At 38.9% G+C, this 23,017-nt stretch overlaps 1 protein-coding gene across 1 annotated transcript; it reads right to left on the bottom strand.

The window, feature by feature from the left end:
• Positions 1-1,360: 1,360 nt before the first annotated feature.
• On the bottom strand, positions 1,361-22,500 carry LOC128863346 (PI-PLC X domain-containing protein 1). Its single transcript, XM_054102471.1, has 4 exons — positions 22,324-22,500; positions 13,700-15,082; positions 10,193-10,466; positions 1,361-7,916 (listed from the first exon to the last, which is right to left on the bottom strand). Exons 2-4 carry the CDS (start codon positions 14,772-14,774, stop codon positions 7,676-7,678), a joined length of 1,590 nt encoding a protein of 529 aa, XP_053958446.1. The 5' UTR covers positions 14,775-15,082; positions 22,324-22,500; the 3' UTR covers positions 1,361-7,675.
• Positions 22,501-23,017: the final 517 nt, after the last annotated feature.

The following is a 23,017-nucleotide window of genomic DNA, read 5'->3' as shown; positions in this document are numbered from 1 at the left end:
ATTATTAAAAATATTTTTTAAGCCAAATACATAGATGTAAAATATGGTATGAAAAAATGACATTGTGTTCAAGCGCCTCAAAAACATGCAATTTTCAATATTATTTTATCACAATTAGGTTTATATTTTTAAACCTTCATAAAAATTCTTTTTTTGTTGATTACAGAGAAAAATTGCAACTTCAGAAATACTCACCAGCAAGATACTCAGATGGCGATCGTCCATGGGCCTCACGCTCTAATGCCACTATTTCCGGCGGAAATGGCTTGAAAAAATTTGAAAGTGTACTTAGAAATATGAATAAAATACACTCCAAGTTTAAACAATTTCTGATTATTCCTTCCCTGTTCAAAAAATTCACGAAAAACGTTAAAATTTCGGCCTCCTCATAAATCTGTTTCCCCCCTTAATCATGTAAATAATAAAAAAAATCAATTTTCATTCGAAATTGTCACCATTTACTTTTACACAAACCTTCAACCGATTAGGCCATTCAGCTATTGTAGTACGCACGGTTTCCATGGATATTGACGTCGCTGCTCGAGGCAAAGATTATTTGAGGCTCTCCAAATTTCTGTGAGGTCTTCGACAGGCCAAGTTCTGCAATTATGACCACAGACTGTAGTCCAATGGATTTAAATCTGAGCTTCCAGACGGCCAATCTTCTGCGACTATGAACCCCAGAAGTATTGTGTTTAAGCCGTTTTCTAAGACATCCTTTGGTACACTTTTGCCCAGGTCGTAACCCCTCTTTTCATTTAAAGGGGTTTTCAATTGGCGCGGGTCGATTTTGGCGCCCTGTGGCAGCCATTTTGTTTTGGTGACATCTGTCAAATCTTTTATTTATTATTCAGTTGTTTATGCCAAATCATCATGGCAAGTTACACGATTGAACGTGCTGTTCAAATGATAAAACTTTATTATCAAAACGCAAACGTTGTGCGCATTGCGCCCATTTTTCGGTAGACGTGGTGGCCCTTCCAATTTCTTATGGCCCATATTGAACCATATGGACCTAGACGGCATGTGGTTCCAGCAGGACGGCGCTACGTGCCACACAGCAAACGCCATTTTATTCCATTTCAACATCTACCCGCCCTTATTGAAAAACCCTTTAGAAATGAAACGATTATTTTCATTGCGTGGCAGCGACGAAGCTGTTCCCATCTGTAGAGTCTAATTTTCTTCAATCGCGTTGTCAAAAGATAAACAGTTGAGTGACGGAAGGCTTTCATGTAGAGATCATCTCGATGAACAACAACAACTACATTTGTCCAATGTGCATAAACTTACACTTTGAATTAGCTGAAGGTATTTGTACGCCTTTAAGAGCAAAATAAAGAACAGTTGCATATAAAAACTGTGTGCTTCTTTTTATTAAGATTAATGGTGAATGTACAATATTTAAAAAAGTACGCAATATTTGATTTGGTATATCTTTAAAGTGCTCTTAAATATAAATCTACTAAAAATATTGACCTTTTCATATGCAGTGGATCTTATTTTTTCAGATAACTTTATTTACTTATTTCAAAAACTTAAGTGGATGTATTTGTACATACCTGTAAGCTAAATATTGGGTATGGGAATAAGTTTCCGTCCTTTCTTAGCCAAAGTTACGAATTATTTAAATAGTTAAATAATACATGATTTATGTGAAGTATGTGCCATCGGAAGCTACAACTTTGCTCTTTCAGGCAGCATACGAATTCCTCTGACAAAGAGTTCGCGTTCATTTGACTTGATCCATTAACTGAGCTAGTTTGTGATGCTCTCGTAAGAAATGAATCGCTCTCCAATAAGCGCTGACTTCATTGATTGGCACAGATGGTAATTCGAAGGTGTAATGTCTAGTAAATACAACTGGTGGGGCAAGATTTCCCAATTCAGTCCCTCTAAAAATTTCTAGACCGATTTAGCAACATGTGACCTGACGTTGTCATGTAGCAAAATCAGTTTGTCGGTTGACTGTAGACAGTCCCATTCCGGCCGCTTTTCTTTGAGCGCTCGACTCAAACGCATTAGCTGCAGTCGGTAACGATCGCCAGTGATGGTCTCAAATTGTTAAAGGAGTTCATAATAAATGACACCCTTCTGATTCCAGCAAATGCACACCATAACTTTTGAAGCATGAATATTTTTTCCCCCTATCGATGGACCTGGTTCACACTTAGAGTTATCATAACACATCCATACATACGATGCGATGCAGAAAACCTTTTCGCTTCTGCCGTTCAAGAAGCATCTCACACGTCACCAAACTTCTCCCGATATCCCTCTCCTTCAATTGATGTGGCACCCAGTTGCCTGCTTTCTGAACCATTCCCATCGCATGCAAATGTTTACCGACGGTTTATCTGTCAACATCCAACGCTTCAGACATATCATCAAGGGTTCGACATGCACCTCCATCCAATAATTGTTGTAGTTGAGTGTCTTCGAATTTACGAAATTTCGGTGCCCCTTCGCGATCTTTATCACTCACGTCGAAATTGCCACTTTGGAAGCGTCGAAACCACTCTTTACAAGTTTTAATTGATGGTGAACGTGATTAGCGTAAATATTGATCAATAAACGACACGTTTCAGCGGCACTTTTCTTTAAATGGTAATAATGAAGCATGACTTTCCGCAAATGCTGTTTTTTCGGGACGAACGTAAACACTTTTGACGTCAGATAAAAAAGGATCTTTACGCTTCAAAAGAATATCAACTACTGCGGTCGAGATCTCACATATACACCTTCAAATATTCAACCAGTATATTACTAGAGCGAACACAAAAATAGTACCAGCAGCGACACCTCTTTTGCGAGGGTAAACTTTTTCCCATTCCCAATAATAATGAAACATTTGGATTTCGTTAAAAATACTGCAATAATTTTTGTGTAAACAAAAATATGTTTCTTCTTATCTTAAATATCTTTCTGCGATCTTTGGACAGCATTGATTTAACACAAGTTTGCATCCCTGAATAGTTAAAAAATCGAGAAAGAAGTATTGAAACTTTTTGCTCGCGTTCTTTACATTTTTGGAGATGCCCCTGGATTAATCTTAAGATCTGTTTGTAAATACGTACATACATATAGTATATAAGGCAGTTCTTCAGAAAAAGAAGACAAACTAGAGACAAACTCAACTGATTTTATGATATTCGTAAGAATGTAAAAGATATACATTTGATCAATTTTTTTAATTTGTGTCATTCTAATTCCATGTTTACATTTTTTTGCCTATACGTACACAACTACATATTTTTAAAAATACTTTGGTATCATTTTAAGTTAAAATTTTAGTTGCGTAAGCTGTAGAAAATATGGTTATTTTGTGATGAGTAACAGAGTGACATACTTTTCAATATAGACTGCGAGTTAAGTGATTTTAAGAAAATAGGTTGTTGATATTAAAATATGTCTAATAGATAAACTTATATTTCTGGGTTTCCCTCAGTTTTTCTAGATTGGCTGCGATCTTACTTTTGTAAAACACATACAGCCCTATCATGCAATTCATCGTAGACTGTTTTTCGTAGAAACTAAGAAATTGTAATCGTACATTCGAAATTCGTAGAGTAGCATTCACCGAATACATTCGTAATGTCAAATCTTAGAGTTTCGTACAATTTTGCTACGACGACGTTATTCTAACGGACAAAAATTAGAACGAGTAATAAAAAGAGGATTTAAACGAAAACAAATAAAAAAAGCTGTAAAATGTAAGTCCTATATTAACTAAACTATAAATAAAAAGAAATTTTGAAGTATATCTACTTTTCCGTGACCTCCACAGGTGTAAAGTTATATCAACACGGCAGCAGTATGCCACATTGTTGGAGCTAATAAAGGAGAAATCAATCATGACATTGTTACTGTAGTAGCCCTTCCGGTTGTAGTGGAGGAATTTTTCTTTAGTGGGGGAGATAATTTTTATGTGCGACCCATCCACACACAAAATTATGCGGTTATCTATATTTTTGATAGAATTCCATCTTGCTTTGCCGTTTTTCATTGGCACTCATGTCGAGATTTACCCACTGAGGACACAATCGCGTTTGTATGTGACACCAATACGTGTTTTAGTACAAGGCTAACTCTTTGGCAACTCGGTGCTGATAGCCTCCCTCCGCAAGAAACCGTAAAACAGAGGATAGTCGAAGAACTGGAGTTGTGGACGACGACCTCGCTGAGCTTGCGCTGTCTTCAATAAAACTCAAAACGTATGTGAATGCAGCTTCATTTAACCGGTAATTTTTGATAAACCGTAGACTTAAGTAGACTTTTTCTTTAACAAAAAGACAAGCACTTACATTGGTTTGTCCATATCGAGAGGGTTGCTTGTATCTCACAATATTTTTCGCTCAATTCTGAGACTCCGTTTGCTTCTCTCACTTTCCTTCTCCATTAACACAACTGCACATGTCATCATTTTAATTGGAAAATTCAACTAACTTGTCAAAAAACTCACAGATTATTTCCTAAATTGTCTTGATTACATCATAGTGAGCTGTTGTGGAAAAATCAAAATTTGACACTTGAGTTTGGCAGCCCTTTATTGGGTTCATATGGAACCCACGAATACAACTTCTTCGTATTCGTAGTAGACATTCGTATTGGAAGGTTTTCTACGACGGATTCTATGATAGGGCTGATTGTGTAGTTTATGTTGATGGTGCCTCGTCTGCTGCTTTTTCTGCGTCTTCTGGTGTACATCAAGGCAATATATTGGTGCCTTACTTTTTGTTTTATTTATCAATGATATACGTAGTTATTTATCTCTTGTCAACTTCCTTCTGTTTGCGGATGATTTAAAAATATATTCTATTATTTCAAAACCGGCGGATTTGAATAAACTGCAAGCTGATGTTAATAGTTTAGTGTTTAGTTGGTGTAGTGTTCTCGATTATCGCTTCATATTCAAAAATGTTTTAAACTCACGTTTTCAAAAATAAGTAACTTAATTCCTACTGATTTTAACATCGGCGATGATATACTCCATTCTGCTGAAGAAATCAAAAATCTAGAGGTTGTGTTTGATGCACGCTTTCCATTTCTTAATCACATAGACTTTATTCTATCTCTACTCTTGGTTTTGTAACAAGGAATAGTTCGAATTTTGCAGACCTATATACTCTTAAGTGAACCCGAACACCCACAGTTAAAGTCTTCATAAAAGGTGGAAGAACTTACTTTTCAGGCGTTCATGGCGGCTATTATAGCCCAAACAAACAACAAATCCTGTCTTTAAACACATGAGTAATAAAAACCTCCTTACTAACTATATATCAGCTGATTTGCTGATCTGGAATGAAGAACGCATGCTAAAGATGTGGAAAATTGGAATAATTTGCCCTCTATTCAAAAAAAGAGGCATGTTGATATGTGAAAATTACACAATATTTTCAAATATTCTAAGCGCTAGACTTAAACCGCACGCTAAACGCATCATTGGAAGCTACCAGGCTAGTTTTCAAGGGGGAAGATCAACGATTGACCTAATTTTCGTACTAAGACAGATTTTAGAAAAGACGTACCATCTTTTCATAGACTTCAAAGCAGCTTTCGACAGCATAATTAGGAACCAGCTCTTCTTAGCGATGACAGAATTCGGCATTCCCGATAAGTTAATACGTTTAACATGCTCGACCATGCAAAATGTAAGGAACGTAGTACGAGTTCAGAACAATCTGTCGCGAGAGTTCGCTACCTTGAACGGACTTCGGCTCTCATGTATCCTCTTTAATATTGCACTTGAAAAAGTATCACGGACTCTGCCGTAAACACAAAAGGAACTATTTTGATTAAATCGGTTCAATTGCTGGCTTACACGGACGACATTGACATAATCGCATCCTTGCTGCCGAGTTTGAAAGAAATCTTCGCAAGTATTGAGAGAGCAACAAAATGTATAGGTTTCGAAATAAACGAAGCCAAAACTAAAGCGCTAGTTTCAACTACATACATCGGACTCTGTCAGACACAATATGGGTCAAATACTAAAAGTCTGTGACTATGGTTTCGAAGTAGTGAAGGAATTGAAATACTTTGGAGTAATCATTAATCATGACAACAAAATTTCTGCAGAAAATGGCCACATACTCCTTATGGCCAACCGCTGCTATTTTTCACTGTGTCAACACCTAAAGAGTCGCCCCCTAGACAGAAAAACAAATATTCGCTCAATAATAATTTCCAACTTGATATACGGGAGTGAAACGTGGACACTCAAAGATGCAAATAAACAGAATCTATTGATTTTCGAGAGTAGAGTTCTGCGAAAAGTTTTGGCGCAATATGCGATAAAGGCGAGTGGCGGAAACGCTACAATCGTGAATTCGAAAAACTATATACGCACCCATCTGTGATAACCATAATCATGATCAACACACTGAAATGGGCAGGTCACATATTGAGGGCTAACAAGGATTACCCACCTCAACAAATACTCTTCGGTAAATTCAGGGAAGAAGGGACCGTCCGCCGCTTAGATGGATAGATGGCATAGAAGAACTCGTAGGCTTATTGGGATTTCGGGCATGGAAGACACAGGCACGAAACCGAGACAATTGAAGGCATATGATACAACAGGCGAAGACCCGACCAGGTTTGTCTAGCCAACAATGATGATGATGATGATATTATACTCCTAAGTTGCTATTTACTGCATTTGTTCGATCTACATTAGAATAAACCGTATTTATTTGGAGACCTTACCACCAATTCTCTATTGACAGAAACGGGTACAAAAAGAACTGAACTTCTTTGATCCTGTCCTATCATAGATATATGTAAATCCCGTTTACTTCTAATTAATCTCAAACAGCTACAAAGTAGAAGATCGATTTTGTCCCTGCCTTTTTTGCTTAATATTATCAGGGAGAAATTGACTGTTCCTCTGTTCTAGAAATGATTAACTTTTCGGTCCCTTCCAGATCTTTACGAAATAAATATCCGTTTCATTTGAATAGGTTCAGAACAAATTATGCGTGCAATGCTCCTATTGCTCGCCCTCTTCATGAACTCAATGGGATCTCGAGTTCTATTGAATTCGATTTTACATTACCTAAACTATGTTTTTCTGCCCAATGAAACTGTCTTTTGTAATTTAACGTTTTAAGAACGATATTTTAGTATTTAGTTAGTAAGAAAAATTGTAATTTGACTTAATTTTTTTTTGTTGTCAAATTTACTTTTGTAATAGGTAGACAGTAAGAACAATTGTTTATTGCTTTTTGAAATTGGTTTTAAATTTCTCTGAATCTTCTAATAATTTGGACCAACCATCATGATAATCTAGGAGTACCTCAGAAAGCTTTATAAAAATGTTGCATATTCTTTTGCTCTACTTCATCTACTGTCGTCGACAATTACATGCACACATAAGTACAATAGTACCAATCAAAAGGATTTGAATTTAAGAGGGCACCTCACAATTAAGGGCAAATTAACTGGCATTTGCCAATTAAGATGAAAAATATATGCAAACATTTTGTTGTTGTTTAACCCTGATAATTACCAAACCGGCGCTACTTGCGGAGTATCAGTCTGATACTTCAACCATTTCACCTATCCTGATAATTTTCCAAGTTATTTGCATTTATATCCTAATGAATAAAAATAATATTTACTTATTTTTTTGTGCGTCTTCCTTCAGTATATTAAATTTTATTTCTACCCCCCTCTAATAGTAGGGCACTTTTCGTTTATTCCACTCCATGGCAATATTCATCAGGCTGGTGCCACGTATAAAATCAACCGCTACGATATTCGCATTTGCTCCCAAATCGTCGCGATAAAGCTGTGAAATGCGCCAATTCACTTGATCGGCCATTTTTCGCAGACCGCCATATTTATCGAGTATAACGCCCCACGTGTCGGGCGTAAGTTCGGCCATATCCGCTACGGGACGACTTGATAAGCGACTGTAAAAAACAAAACAACACGCAAATGAAATGTTGATAAAAGTATTGAGAGGTATGCACCATAATCATAATAAATAAGTAGTGAGAGTAAATGAGGTTTACGATTTTTTGCTTATGCGCGCAAGTCTTTTTTTTATTGTATGTAAGAATGAAAGTTTTGAAGTTCAACGATATCAATGAATAACGAATACATATAGTATGTATATGAATTTTAACGCTACATAAAATATAATTATGTCGTTAGGTTAGGTTAGGCAGTAATGGTTGCCCAGAGAGTGGCCCACTTGGACGAAAGAAGTTTGGTTCATCCTTTGTGATACCATTGCAGCAGGGGAAAAAGAGGTGAAGGAAAAAACGATAGGACGAAAGGAGAAGGGGTGGGGAGGGTTGTCTATTTGTGGACTATGAACGGTGACTAGTTTGCGGTTGTGTTAGCCTCTTTATGCTGCTGATGAAGTTATTCAGATTTTTGTTACCAGGACCAGCTATATCAGCAAGCGCGGAAAAGAAGTGAGAACCAAGATGCTTGAATCTTAATCCCGCGAGAGCTGAGCAGCTAAGGAGCAGGTGCTGAGATGATTCCACCTCATCCTCCATACAGCTGACGCAAAAAGGACTCGAAGTACTTCCGAGTCTCACGACATGTACACCCTGCGGATAGTGCCCCGTGAGGATGACCACGAAATTTAAGAGATGAGATTTTGTCATCCTCAGAATATCTCTCGAACGCCTCCTATCCAAACGTGGTCAGAAGGACTTCGTGACCTTACAAGTTCGTGTACATGCCCAGCGCTCGCTGAGTTGATGCAAAGCCCATCCTTCCAAGAGTAGAGCACAGGTTGTCAAGGGGATCCCGATCCTCTCCTTTCGCAGGCACATTACCTCACAGGTCCCTTGTCTAGCTAGCTCGTCGGCTTCGCAGGTTCTAGCAATGTTACTGTGATCAGTTACCCAAAATATCTTTATATCGAAGAATTCTGATGCAATCGGCAGAGACACCAGGCATTCCCTGACCAGCGGGCCCTAATTGCCGCTTGGCTATCGGAGTAAATATTTACCTTTTTAACAGTTATTACGCAAGTAAGTAGCCAGTCAGCTGTTTCTTTAATTGCGGCCAACTCTACTTGGAACACACTGCAGTGATCCGGTAACCTGAATTTGAGTTTCATGGGGAGCTCTTTGCAGAATACTCCTCCTCAAACCCTACCGTCCAACTTCGAGCCATCCTTCTACAGGTTAACCCTGTCCCTAAGTGTTGCCCCCGGTCCACTCCTCCCTTGATGGAATATGTGTTGAGAAATTTCCGCTTGGACTAAGCGAGAGCACACACTGATCCGTCGATGAGGGGATAAACTCAAAGTTTCTGAGGATACTTGAGTGCCCATATGTGAGATTGAGCTTATAGTCCAAGCCGCTCAGTCTGATTGCGGTACGTGCAGCGGCAATTCTGCCTGCGATGTCTATACATAGGTACCACATTTATCATTACATTAAGCGCTAGAGTAGAAGTAGTTCGAAGCGTCCCACTGATTCCAATGAGTGCAGACCTTTGAACTCTCTCTAACTTTTTAACTGATTTCACCCTCTCCAGTGAGTTCCACCACACAACGACTCCATATAACAAGATTAGTTTTATTATGGTATTATAGAGCCAAAATACAACTCTAGGCAAGAGGCCCACGGCTCCGGGTTCACGCTATCACCTGAAGTTTGGGTGTTCGTTTTGTTGTGCTTGTTGTGTTCGTATTCATGTTTTATTTTAAGTGGGTCTCCACTCAAAGCCGCTATCCAAAGCCCGTAAAGTGTAATATTCCCTTAGAGGTCCCATGGTTGTCTATGCCGCGGCAGGGCGGCCATGCGAGGGTTGACGCATGCCCTCATGAGGCATGCGTTCAGAGCCAGACCGGACGCAAAGATGGGAGTCATCTCAACCGCACTTACACCGCCAACCCAAGGTTTTAACGGGACGGGGGCGGTCACGGCATTAGCCCACCAGCCATTTCTGTTAAGTTTCACCCTAACATACTCAGGTGACAGAATGCCGCAACCACCAGCACAGGGGTCAGAAGAAGACGAATGCGGGGGTCGTCACCGTTCAGGTTGTCAGAAAGGCCGTTAAGGCCGCAGATCATTTGGCGCTGTCCAAAAGGTCATATGTCGTACGAAATTCTCTTCGAAGCACCCAAAAATTCATACTTAAGTACTTCCATTAACAGTTAGTTTGGTTGCATGCAAAATTTTCACTATCTTAACTCGAGTTTTCAAAATCTACTTACGACACATCAAATTTGTTAATTGATCGCAAATACTTTTCCAAATTCGTCCATGTTTGCACGTTGCCCCAACGTTGTTCCACTGAACCAAACAGTGTGTGCGGAAATTCAGCCACCACTGCACTCTTATCGTAAGCCAAAATCACATTTTGCTGTCGTGACCAAATATCATTTAATGTGGCGCGCCACGATGCCGATGGATGAACTATAATATCACCGAATTGTTGTTGTAATAAACTGACCAACAGCCGATGTACGCCAAGTCCCTTACCGAAACCTGCAATTAAAATGAAAAAAAAAAAAAAAAAATATTGTACGCAAATGAAAATTTTATGTGATTAAGTATTCACTACTTTTCGCGGCCGCCGTAGCCGAATAGGTTGTTGCTTGACTACCATTCACAAGTCACAGAGAGAACGTCGGTTCGAATCTCGGTGAAACACCAAAATTAAGAAAAACATTTTTCTAATAGCGGTCGCACCTCGGCAGGCAATGGCAACCGAGTGTATTTCTGCCATGAAAAAAGCTCCTCATAAAAATATCTGGCGTTCGGAGTCGGCTTAAAACTGTAGGTCCCTCCATTTGTGGAACAACATCAAGACGCACACCACAAATAGGAGGAGGAGCTCGGCCAAACACCCAAAAAGGGTGTACGCGCCAATTGTATATATATTATATATATACTTTTCGTGTTTCTGGTATAGTATTATTATTATTATTCGACCTGTTGAGGTGCTCTATATTTTAAGGCTTTTTAATGTGGGTTCCTCTCATTTTTCATACATATTTCAATGGCATGTATTTGTGCCTGGAACATTGTTCGGTAGAGACCCATTGGAATCGATTTTTTGAATTTAGGTCCATTGATTCCCACCCCTGTGAGGTCTGGGATTTGGGTTTGAAGGCGATAGAATTATTTTTCGAGGACGTACGTTCATTAATAAGAACTTGAAAGTTCCTGAAGAGAATGGGTTTGAGAGATAATTTATCCACCTTACCAGGAATAGGATGCGAAGGCTACATTCTCCATTTATAAAGTAATTCGCCAGTGGATCAAACGAGAAAGAAACAGAATACTTGATCTGCATTTCCTTCGAGTTTTTTAGCTCATGTAGGCACTTCAATGCGGATTCTAGTCACATAAGTTTGGCTGTGTTATACATTCTGTCAAAAAAGTACCGATACACATATGCCAACGATTAGTCTAGTCATCAAAGCACCTTTTAAACGCGTTTAAAGGGATCTTCTTCAGCTCCTCCAGCGAATTCTCCTTAATGGCCTCTGTCGACTCAAAACGGCTTTCGCGGAGTGACAATTTAAGTGTTGGGAAAAGGAAAAAGTCTCAGCCGGTTAAATCCGGTGAATACAGTGGTTGTTCGATGATATTTGTCGAGTTTTTGGTCAAAAAAGGGTTCACAATATGAGCCTTGTGAGACGGTGCGTTATCTTGGTGCAAGATCCATGAGTTTTCCTTCCACAAATTGGGCCGTTTCCTACGCACATTCGCGTTCTCAAACGTCGCATAACTTCCAAATAATATTCTTTATTTACCGTACCACCATTTGGAACGAATTCCGAGTGCACAACACCATGATAATCAAAGAAATCGAGTTGCATGACTTTCACTTTTCATCGACTTTGAAGTGGTTTTTTTTGTTTCGGGTCATGTGGATAGCGCCATTCAGCCGCCTGTTGGCTGGTTTGCATGTCAAACTCCTATATCCACGTGTCACGAGCTACCTCCCTCAAACTTTATCAGCACCATTTTCTTGACTTTGTCGCCTAGATCGGGGCAAATCTTCCACAACTTCTCGGTCCTCTGCAAAAGCATTATACCACTCGTAGACCCGTGGTTTTGATAAAGCACACTAGGCTTTCTGCAACATTTTCAACGATTCGGCACGCAAAATTTAATACAAATTCTTTGTTCGGTAGGAAAAATCGCAGAGCGCACCTGCGGTTGACTGATATAATTAAATGCCAAAAACAAGCTAATTGACAGATCTCGCTCAAACTCTGCGACACTATAGAGGACAGTTGTACCAACACTCCAGCAAAAAAACAATTAGGCATACATATGTGTAACGCGCGCTTTTTAAATGAACAATTCCCGATATTTTTTGACAAAATGTTGGTACCAAAGAGTTTCCAAGAACGAAGTTTGATGCCATCTCAGAAGAGTTTTTAGGAGATCCTTTTTTCATATTTAAAATGCGCAGGCATGACTGCAATTGCCTACCAGGGTTGTAAACCACTTTTTCTATCAATTGATGTTTCATATCCATAATGAACATTGAACCTTAGATCAACCAACACGCTCAAATGTACCATACTTGGTGAAAAACGAATAGCTTTGCCATCAATTTACGGGACCTGCGAAGGTGCATAAGTTTTAGAATAGTTTTGGAAAGACTCAAGCGACAGGCTCAGACACAAAGCTCGAATTAGAAGAAGGAGATACATAAGAGGTGTCATTTTGATATTCAAAGAAATATGCTATTTTTTTTTAATATAAATGATCGGATGTTTATTTCATTATAAAGAGGAAGGTATGCCGTTAATAGTGGAAAATAACATCAGGCAAATGACCACCACGACCACGCTTACAGGACAATATCTTTTTCATGAAATTTTCCACAACCGAATTGCAAAGTGGGTGCTCTATGTCCTCGATAGCCTCACGAATTCCATCTTTGAGGACTTGAATCGACCCTGGACTGTTGTCGTAGACCTTCTCTTTCCCGTTGCCCCAAAGAAAAAAGTCACAAGGTGTCATATCATAAGATCTCGGTGGCCAATTGTGATCACCTTTTCGAGAGATAAAACGTCCGAAAACTTTTCCCGTAAAAGATCAATGGTTTCGTTGCTTGTGTGGCACTTAGCAGTTGATGATTAACGTTGTCCAGATCAATACCATCCAATTCCGGCCATAAAAAATCGTTAATCATCTCTCGATAGCGCAATCCTATTCAAAATAGCACCTGTTATTGGAAAACCCTTATAAATATATATACATATATATGTATATCATATGTGGCTGCTTGGTCGAGCTCCTCCTTTTGTTTGTGTTGTGCATCTTGATGTTTTTCTACAAATGGAGCGACCTAGAGTTTAATGCCGACTCCGAACGGCAGATGGTTTTACGAGAAATGCACTCGGAGGATTGCTATTGCCTGCCGAGGGCGACTGTTGCTTTTTCTATCATGCACGAAGAGCCGAACCCGCGCACTTGCGAATGGCATTCACGCCCCATCCCATTTGGCTTCAAGTATTTTTGGTTTATTATATTTTCGAAATTCTATTAAGTTTTGCCGCATGTATAAACTAATGCTAATAACTGCCATTTACAGTTTCTCTAATTAAGGAACTCTACTAAATAATTACGAAAACCAAAGAGGTATTTCTAATTTGCCACCTACAACTTCGAAGTGGTGAAAAATTGAACTTTTCATCGGGCTTTTACTGTACAAGTAATTGAACTTTAAATAAATTATTCTGAACTCTACTTACCAACCGGAAACTCTTTCAGCCCAAATATCACAATCTCATTCGTTTCCAAGACAAACTCCTTCACTTGCTCGATAATTTCCGCTAGAGGTCGCTGACGCGTTACGCCATGATTGATATAAAATTTGTCGGGTGTATTTCGATAGTAACCGACGCGTATATCCAAATAACGCGCACCATGCAACAACTGACCACGTATATCATCATCCTGTGTCAGTGCATACTTAGTGACGAGTGTCTCACGCAGCAGAGGATCAAAATTCGGTCTATACGAACCGGAATCATGCGTGCCAGGTATGAAGAGATCACGCAAGCGCATGCCACCCACTACCGTATGCATTTCACGCATCCAACGAGGATAAGCGCGCAAACAAGTGCTGCCCAATATCACCCCAATGCCATTCACATAACTCGCCCAGTAGCCATAGCAGTCAGTTTTGGCGGTTACATTGCGGGACATTGTATAATCGAAGGGCACGCCGGTAGTGAACCATTGTGAGGCGGCGCCTGGTTGTAGCGCAGCTACAATATCATTGGCACCATTATTTGAAATCCAATAATGACGCGACGGTGTTGCTGCTGTACGTGGCAATTCAGTCGGCAAACCATCTGAGTAACCACTGCCCTCGAAGGTGTTGCTTGCATTCAAATGCGTGTCGTGTCTGCGTTCGAGTAAGTAGCGTGTTGGCGAGGAAGTAGTGCGCTCGGTGATGCCATCGACTGGCACAAAACCACTGCCCTCCGCATTGTCGAAAGCCGCCAGCGGCGTGCCGGTAGTAAACTCGATTCGTTCAAACTTCTGCGGCTCTTGTGTGGTGATCAATATATGATCGTCGTGGTGTGCAGGTGCATTCTTCCACGAGACCTCCAGATAACGATGTCGCGCGCTAATTGTTAGCCAGAGATGCAACTGATTCGGTTGGCTCTCAGATCGCGTGGCGCTCAAATCGAGTATGTCATCGTAGTTGTAAGGCAGCGCCGAGACTGTGCTTAGCGCAAGCAGTGCGCAAAAATGTAAAATTGCAAATAGTGAACACACATTGATTGTTGACATATTTTTAAATCGTAACCGCTGCATACTGGGTTGAGCGCCTTTGTGTATGTAACGAAATCACTTGTTTCACTTTCGCTTATCTTTGGCAGAGATCACTTCAATTAAATTGAATTAAAAGACTTTTCACTTTTTTGTGTTACTTTCGGTTAATTTTTGTATTACACTTTTTCTGAAGTGGTGTGAAGAATTTAATTCGTTTTCACGCTCGTTATTCACTTAAGAAACAACGCCGGCCTCGCTTGCACTTTGAACGTTCGGGATAAATCGGATTCGAAGCGGCTGACTGGCTGCGCGTGCAATTTCAACCGTCCACAACGAGTGTTTGAGTCGTTCTAGATTTGTTTATGATAAATTTGATGCTCGCAACTTAAAACAATAGTTGGATAATTTATATATACATACATATGTATGCAGGTGCTTTTGTACCCATACATGTATGTGTGTGATTGCCAATAAAGAAGATAGGAAATGGTTGGGAAATAACAGTTTAAAAACTACTTCACGAAATTGGTAATTTCTCAATAGAAAAGCGTCATTTTCAGTCATTTCCTCATTTTTGGAAGCCGATAAAAAAGAAAATTTAAATTGAAGCCGTTATTTTTACATAAAAAAAAACACATCATTTACCGTTGTATTTGTTCGATCAGTGGGAAAATACTCGTAAATGGGATTTAAAAAATTGAATAGTGAAAAGAAAGAAATATAAATATAATTAATAGTATTCATTTAATTTTTTTCATTTATTACAAATAATGTCTGTTTTAATGAAGCGTGCCCGCCATAACTTAGAAATTATTTGACCAATTCGATTCAACTGCATTGTATAGGCTTAAATACTTATTATACTCAATATATCCAATGAATCATATAGTCACTACCATTAGCTATAATGGCTTCACATCTTCCAGCCATACATTGTGTTAATTTCAAGGTTGAGGTAACCCCAAGTTGTAGAGGTTATCGGCTCCAAATCAGTCAAATATGCTTTGATAACTATTTGACAGCCCATATTTGTTTTCCTTCGAAGTTTTGCTTAACTATTGCCCAATAGGGTTTGCATCAGTCGACTGTGAAGGCCAATCCAATAATTCAATCCCATTTGCTGTTTTCATTCTGCACATTCTCGGCCTCGATGCATGGGGTCGTTGTCTTCTTGTAAAATCCAAAGTTGGCTACTTCTCCAAATATTTTCGCAGCTGTATGCTTTTTGTTAAATTTTATTCATTAAAACTGCGTTCAAATTGGTGGTAAACCTAATAAAGGAAAAACAGCCCAAACATGAACATTACTAAATGCTTAACAGTTCGTTGAAGTTTTCGATTATTAGCAGTACACCAGGACCGTCGTCCGTAACTATTCACCCCAAAAGGAAGATTCATGTGTAAATATTACGTTTGCCCAATTCCGGTCTGAATTTGCCTTGCTCCGGAATTTCAGGTTTCTGCATGTAAACGTCCTGTTACCGTGTCTTTGGATAGTAATTGGAGTAATACCAGTTTACCTTAAAATTGCTTCACCTCCACGCAACGATAAGTTCGGCTATGTCACAACAACAAATCAATGGTATTCCGATCTTGCTTTGGAGAGCTATTTTTTGGGGAAAAACGACTCTACCAAAGACCGTTTTTATAATTTAGAGCTCGAATATCAAATTATCGCTTGACACCATGGTAGAGAGAAGTCAGAAGGTGTGGCCAACAACAAGCCAGTGTCCAGCGGTTTTGAAGGAATCAACTGATTTGCTGATGTAATAAGGGATGTGGCGGCTGTTTATTTACAATAAAACTCAGAGATTGTATTGGAGATATAAGAAATCAAACGCCAATGCCAAAATCAATGGATGGCCAAACCTTTTGATCTATCAATCTTGACCTTTACAACGATTGATTGAAAGAGCGGGCACAATTCTGCTGCCGAATCCTCTATTCCTTGGCAATCGAAGTCACTCCCACAATTTTGCTTCGGATGCCAAACCTTGTAATCTGTTATCCTTGGCTTGGAACTTCAATGCAAAGACAATCAGTGAGAACTTAAAGTAATAGCTTATGTGATATCCGAAATATGATAGGCAGCAGCAATAAGCTACAGAATCAAAACATTGATTCTTATTTTTATATCCTTGTTCACTCCGTTCGAGAGCATAGCGCCTCGACAAGACTCTTCCATCGTACATGGTTCTAGGCTTTGGCTTTTGCGCCGTCCTATGTGATGTCGGCATTTGCTAGCTGCGCAACATCGATCTTCGCCAAGTGATCTTTGAGCGACCGCCACCTCTGCTCTCTTGCAGATTCCAATCCAGAGCCATTCTCGTGACACTCTCTGGTGGGTTTCTAATTTTGAATACTTGCATGTAAAAAGCTGCCAAAAGTGGATGAAACAATCACCCTTTAAAGGAATGGAATAGAATAGGAGCTGGAAAAGGACGAAAACCGTACTGACATCGTAGAGATCGAATGCTGACAAATAATTATAAAATTTTTTTGGGCACTAAGTATCCTTCCCAAACAGTTTTGAGTCAATTGAGAAGGCAAAAAAAAACAAATAAATCTCAGTGTGTGTCTATCACATGGATTACATTACTATATAATGGAAATTTGATGGACAGAATTTCCACCTCTGAAACCCTGCGGAAACAAAATGAAATAGAATTAAGAATTTTCAAAGTTACTGGTTGCCGGTGATGTAAAATGGATAGTACACGAAAAAATATTGGACATAGCGTATTGAAGCTTCTTAAATGGGAATAAAAATCTATGTTTTGGGGGTTTTGAAAAAGAATAATTAGCTGCTACTACTCGAGATTTAAGCAAGTCGTTCTCTTCTATCATGACTATGCTACTTAAATTACTACTTTACATTTTTAATGACGCTTTAGACACTTTGATGTTTTTATGCACCCATTCCTGACTATTCCCTCAGACTAATACCAGTTCCGGTCACTACTTTACTGAATTGACGAAGTAAAATTAAGTTCAATAAAAACACGAATGTGCACTTGAATAAGTTTTTCGCTCAGCAAACTTAGAAGTTCAACCCTAATGGCATAGCTCGCCTCACCGGACTATGCCGATCAAAATATATGTATGTATGTGACAAAGTTCATTAAAAAAAACTTTACAACAAAGCTATAAATTTACTCAAATTAGTTGTGCAACTTTTTGGACTACCCAATATTCAGTTTCTGCTATTTTGGGTTTCAGTGATCAGCTCCTACTCTCAGATGCTCTCTCACTCTAAATTCTTGTGACACTGCACCAAATTGAGTACACGACCTAATCGCGGAAAACCTTCGAGCATATTTTGTTTACAAATCTCAATTGGCTAGTAGCGGCATAAAAAATGTAAAACAATGTTTTTATACATATATATATGTATGTATGTATATATGTATGTACGTATTCACGATGCGCTAAATAAGAATGCATTCTCGGACAAACGAGTTCATATGAGTCAGTCATATCTAATGTATACGGACCTGCATAAGTGGCACACCTGTGTTGCAGTAGTAAATATGTATGTACGTATGTATGTTATCTTGTGAATAAGTGTGAACATGAATGCGATTGTTTGATTTTTTATACCCAAATCAAAAAAGCGTAGGTATTTTTTAACTTTATTTGCGCATAGATTTACAACTTGGTTCAAAATAATAGGAGCGCGACTAATGCCAAGTTTTAACTTTATTTTTTGTTTTTGTATTTAAGTATTTGTATTTTATTTTGTATATAAGTATGTTTGTAGTGCATTGTACAACAAAAAAAAACATACTTCAACGTTTTAAACTTTGTGTAAAATTCACAAAACACAAAAAATTTTCAGCTCTTAATCAGAATATGGAGAAAATTTCAAACATGCAGTTTTATAGGTCATTTAATTTTAGTAAAAATGCAAAGTGTAAGTTTCAAGTGGCTCGAAATTCTTGTTGATCTTTAACAATTTGCTTTTGTTTCTTGCTGAGGTGTAGAGAATTTTGTTGAGGAATAAAATGTTTAATACAGCTGTATAGCCTCATTATTTGATGCAAAATGCTTTTCACTCATGATTTGTTTAGGTTTTCTTAGGTCTGGGAACATATGGAACCCGTAAGGTGCTAAATCTGGTGAATACGGGTGATATTCCACCAATCCATGGAGATTTCGGCGATTGTCAAAATGCCCTCGAGTCACGGTGCATTGTTCTGATGAAAAATAAGTTTTTTCTTTTGCAAAATGGGTGTTTTTTCACGAATTTTTTCTTTCAACTGATCCAAAAGGTTACAACAATATACAGAATTTATTGTTTTACCAGTTTGCAAGTAATCCACAAACCAGATCACGTCTTCAAGGCTTGTACGGCCACGTTTAAATTTAGCAACCCAGCTTTCTATTGTACTAATTTATGGCAAAAAGTCCTTATACACTTTCAATATTCGATCATAATTTTAATTTGCTTTTAAACCAAAATAAAAACTCAATCACTGAAAAACGATTTCAGAATTATTGTGGCGCAGCTTTTGTAAACTTAGTAGACGGCATTTAATAACAAGTAAATATCGTTAATGGGTATAAAACTGTTCGCTCCATTCGAACTTAGACCATTTTCTGTTGTAATTATTTAAACTATCGAAGCATGATAGTTGATATCGAGGATTTTTTTTGTTTTGTAGAGCAATTAAGTGATACTGCTTTGTGGAAAATTCGTATTCATAAGTAATTACTAAAGATGATTGATATTTTCTCGTGCTGTACACACAAATGTACTTAAAATCAGGCGCAGTTACATTGTGAAGAATCGTTGGATGGGACAAATAGACAACGTACTCGTATATTAATGTAGTGAAATAATTTTGTGACTTTAAGTAGCTTTTTTATATGGGACTTTGGACTGTATAGAAGGCAGCTAGTTAATATCAAAACATTTGTCGCAAATTTCATATCAGGGTTACCGGAAGAGAACAAATTGTAAATATTGAATATATGGTATTCAAATTTGAATAGTCAGTGAAATATCTTTAACAGGCTAAGTTTTTGAAAAGTCTAGCGCATTGTATGAGAGATGGACGAAAGTTGCGGCCAGTGAGGGACACTACTTTGAAGAAATGAATTCTACAAATTTTTGTGAAATAAATGCTTATAGTTATACCCTATGATCAGAAAGTACTGGGAATGTTTAATTTAAACGAACCGCGCACGTGGGAACCGGTCCATATTTTTTTCCTTATGTTGGTAGGACTGTAAGACACACATCTGTCACTTTTTAGCGCCATCGGATCATTAGTGTCTGCCTGGCCGGCCGGATATGTGGGCAAACAATTCTTGGATTTCGCATGATGATAACGCGCCATCGCACCGAGCCCAAATTGTGCTGGATTATTTAACCAAACACCAAGTAAATAACATCGTACAAGCACCGTATTCACCTGAAATGACCCCGTGTGACTTCTTTTTGTTTCCAAAGTTGAAGTTACCACTTCGTGGAAGGAGATTTCGGGGATTCTGCTGTTTCCGTGGCGCCGCAATCTTATGGCGGATTCTTATAGAACTCGACAAAAGAAAACAAAATGAGGGAGTAAAATGTTTTGATATCTCGCTTAGTTTTCGAGATATTGAATAAAAAAAAAGGCTGGAATTTAGAATAATGTATATTGGGCAATTTTTGGCAAACTATTATGTCTTTATTAAGGAAACTTGGTGGAGATGTTAGTGAGGTGTTAAGGAACACTCTTTATAACTCCAAACTATTCGGGAAATAATAATTTCATAATTATTTGCCTTCAAAATGCCCTTTGCAACTTTCGCCAACCCACGCGAAAAGAAGTTCTACGCAAAAATACGGTGGATTGCGTAGCCGGAGTCGGACTGATGAGGGTTATTTTTTTGAAGCGCGGCCGAAGGCCGCCCACGTGAAAAAAAGTTCTACGCAAAAATACTGTGGATTGCGTAGCCGGAGTTGGACTGATGAGGGTTATTTTTTTGAAGCGCGGCCGAAGGCAACCCACGCGAAAAGAAGTTCTATGCAAAAATACTGTGGCCGAAGGCCGCCCACGTGAAAAGAAGTTCTACGCAAAAATACTGTAGATTGCGTAGCCGGAATCGGACTGATGAGGGTTATTTTTTTGAAGCGCGGCCGAAGGCCGCCCACGTGAAAAAAAGTTCTACGCAAAAATACTGTGGATTGCGTAGCCGGAGTTGGACTGATGAGGGTTATTTTTTTGAAGCGCGGCCGAAGGCCGCCCACGTGAAAAAAAGTTCTACGCAAAAATACTGTGGATTGCGTAGCCGGAGTTGGACTGATGAGGGTTATTTTTTTGAAGCGCGCCGAAGGCAACCCACGCGAAAAGAAGTTCTATGCAAAAATACTGTGGCCGAAGGCCGCCCACGTGAAAAGAAGTTCTACGCAAAAATACTGTAGATTGCGTAGCCGGAATCGGACTGATGAGGGTTATTTTTTTGAAGCGCGGCCGAAGGCCGCCCACGTGAAAAAAAGTTCTACGCAAAAATACTGTGGATTGCGTAGCCGGAGTTGGACTGATGAGGGTTATTTTTTTGAAGCGCGGCCGAAGGCAACCCACGCGAAAAGAAGTTCTATGCAAAAATACTGTGGCCGAAGGCCGCCCACGTGAAAAGAAGTTCTACGCAAAAATACTGTAGATTGCGTAGCCGGAGTCGGACTGATGAGGGTTATTTTTTTGAAGCGCGGCCAAAGGCCGCCCACGCGATAAGGAGTTCTACGCAAAAATGATAAAACACATCGATCGATGATAAAACACATCTCAAAAACTAAACGAGATATCGAACAATTTTACTCCTATATTTTGTCTTATCTCGCCGAATTCTATCGAAACTGAAGAAAAAATTATTATTATTATTATTTTTTATTTAATATCTCGAAAACTAAGCGAGATATCAAAAAATTTTACTCCTTCATTTCGTTTTCTTTTGTCGAGTTCTATAAGAATCCGCCATTAAATTGCGGCGCCACAGAAACAGCAGTATTGCCGAGATTTCAGTCGATAGAGGAGATCAAAGAGAATGCGACGAAGGAGCTGAAGGCCATCCCCTCGTCGGCCTACCAGGGGTGCATGGAGCTCTGGGTTAAACGTTGGCACATGTGTGTTGCTTCAGACGGGTCTTATTTTGAAGGAGATAAAATAAATTTGCCTGAAATTTAACTCTGCTTTGTTTTATTTAAACATTCCCGGTACTTTCAGAGCGTAGGGGGCATAATACAAATGGAAGTTTTTAAATTCTGCTCTCACTACCACTCCTATACAACGATACAATTTTCAGTATGCCACTGTGTTATATTATTTGTATATTTAATTTCATTTTCCAGCTTTCGTTTTATTTAGTTTTTATCATCAGCATAATTTTAATAATTTATTCAATCATTTCCAGTCATTTCCGTTTTCAAATGAAATGTACTAAACCACTCGCTTGTGTCCGCTTTCACTTCGCATTCTTGTGCACCGTTCGTTTATTTATTTATTTTGTTTAATGTTCATATGTTTATATGTGTGTATGTGTATACTTCTATTTACATTTTTCTTGTTTATTCTTGTTTTCAACACATCCACAATAAATCATAGTATCACCTGCACTCCCGCCTTTTTTGGCAAACAAAAGCTTAGCCGCACATTCGCACTTGTCGACGCACCAGATTTGCATGAACGATCTTGTACGCTATCGTAGCTTTTCACTCAATTTTAGCACTCACGCGTAGTCACCGAATTACCGTATCACCACTTTTCACGTGCTGTCGTAAGTCTCGACTGAAGCTTACCACTTCAACGACCTTTTCTGCTGCTCCGCATCTATCGCGATACTTATGCTGGCTGCGCTCCCATGCGCTGAGGCTTATAAATATTACATATAATTTACTATACAACTTTTCTGAATTTTTATCTGAATTGTAAGGCAGAGCTTGAATTTTTTTTTTTGTGGGTGTAGAGAAAATATTTGCATACTCGTACATGAATAAACAAGTACCAAGTTCAAAAAAGAAATTCTTCTACAGGGGAAAACTAGTCCCATCTATCTGAATATGAGTACACTAGCGAATATAATTGGAAGCCATATTACTAAAGGGAAGACCCTTGACCTCTTTACCTTGGTGAAAATATGGAAGTATCTGTGAGACGCCTTTACCAGAGCGCGACAGTAGCAGAGGTAGTGTGCAGCCTTCTCCACCTCCTTGTCTTTGTTGATGTTGTTATAGGATCATAAACATTCCCCATACACGCATGACAGTCCTTGGCCGGATATAAATCCGGTTCATTCCGATAACGT

The sequence above is a fragment of the Anastrepha ludens genome, chromosome 5, assembly GCF_028408465.1.
Source record: "Anastrepha ludens isolate Willacy chromosome 5, idAnaLude1.1, whole genome shotgun sequence".
NCBI lineage: Eukaryota > Metazoa > Arthropoda > Insecta > Diptera > Tephritidae > Anastrepha > Anastrepha ludens.
This window is presented reverse-complemented; position numbering and strand designations above follow the sequence as displayed.

Coding starts and splice junctions, on each gene's coding strand:
- LOC128863346 (XM_054102471.1), bottom strand. CDS start 14,774: ATGCAGCGGTTACGATTTAAAAATATGTCAACAATCAATGTGTGTTCA. Junction 10,467..13,699: donor GCTGAAAGAGTTTCCGGTTG/GTAAGTAGAGTT, acceptor TTTTAATTGCAG/GTTTCGGTAAGGGACTTGGC. Junction 7,917..10,192: donor ATTAACAAATTTGATGTGTC/GTAAGTAGATTT, acceptor TGTTTTTTACAG/TCGCTTATCAAGTCGTCCCG.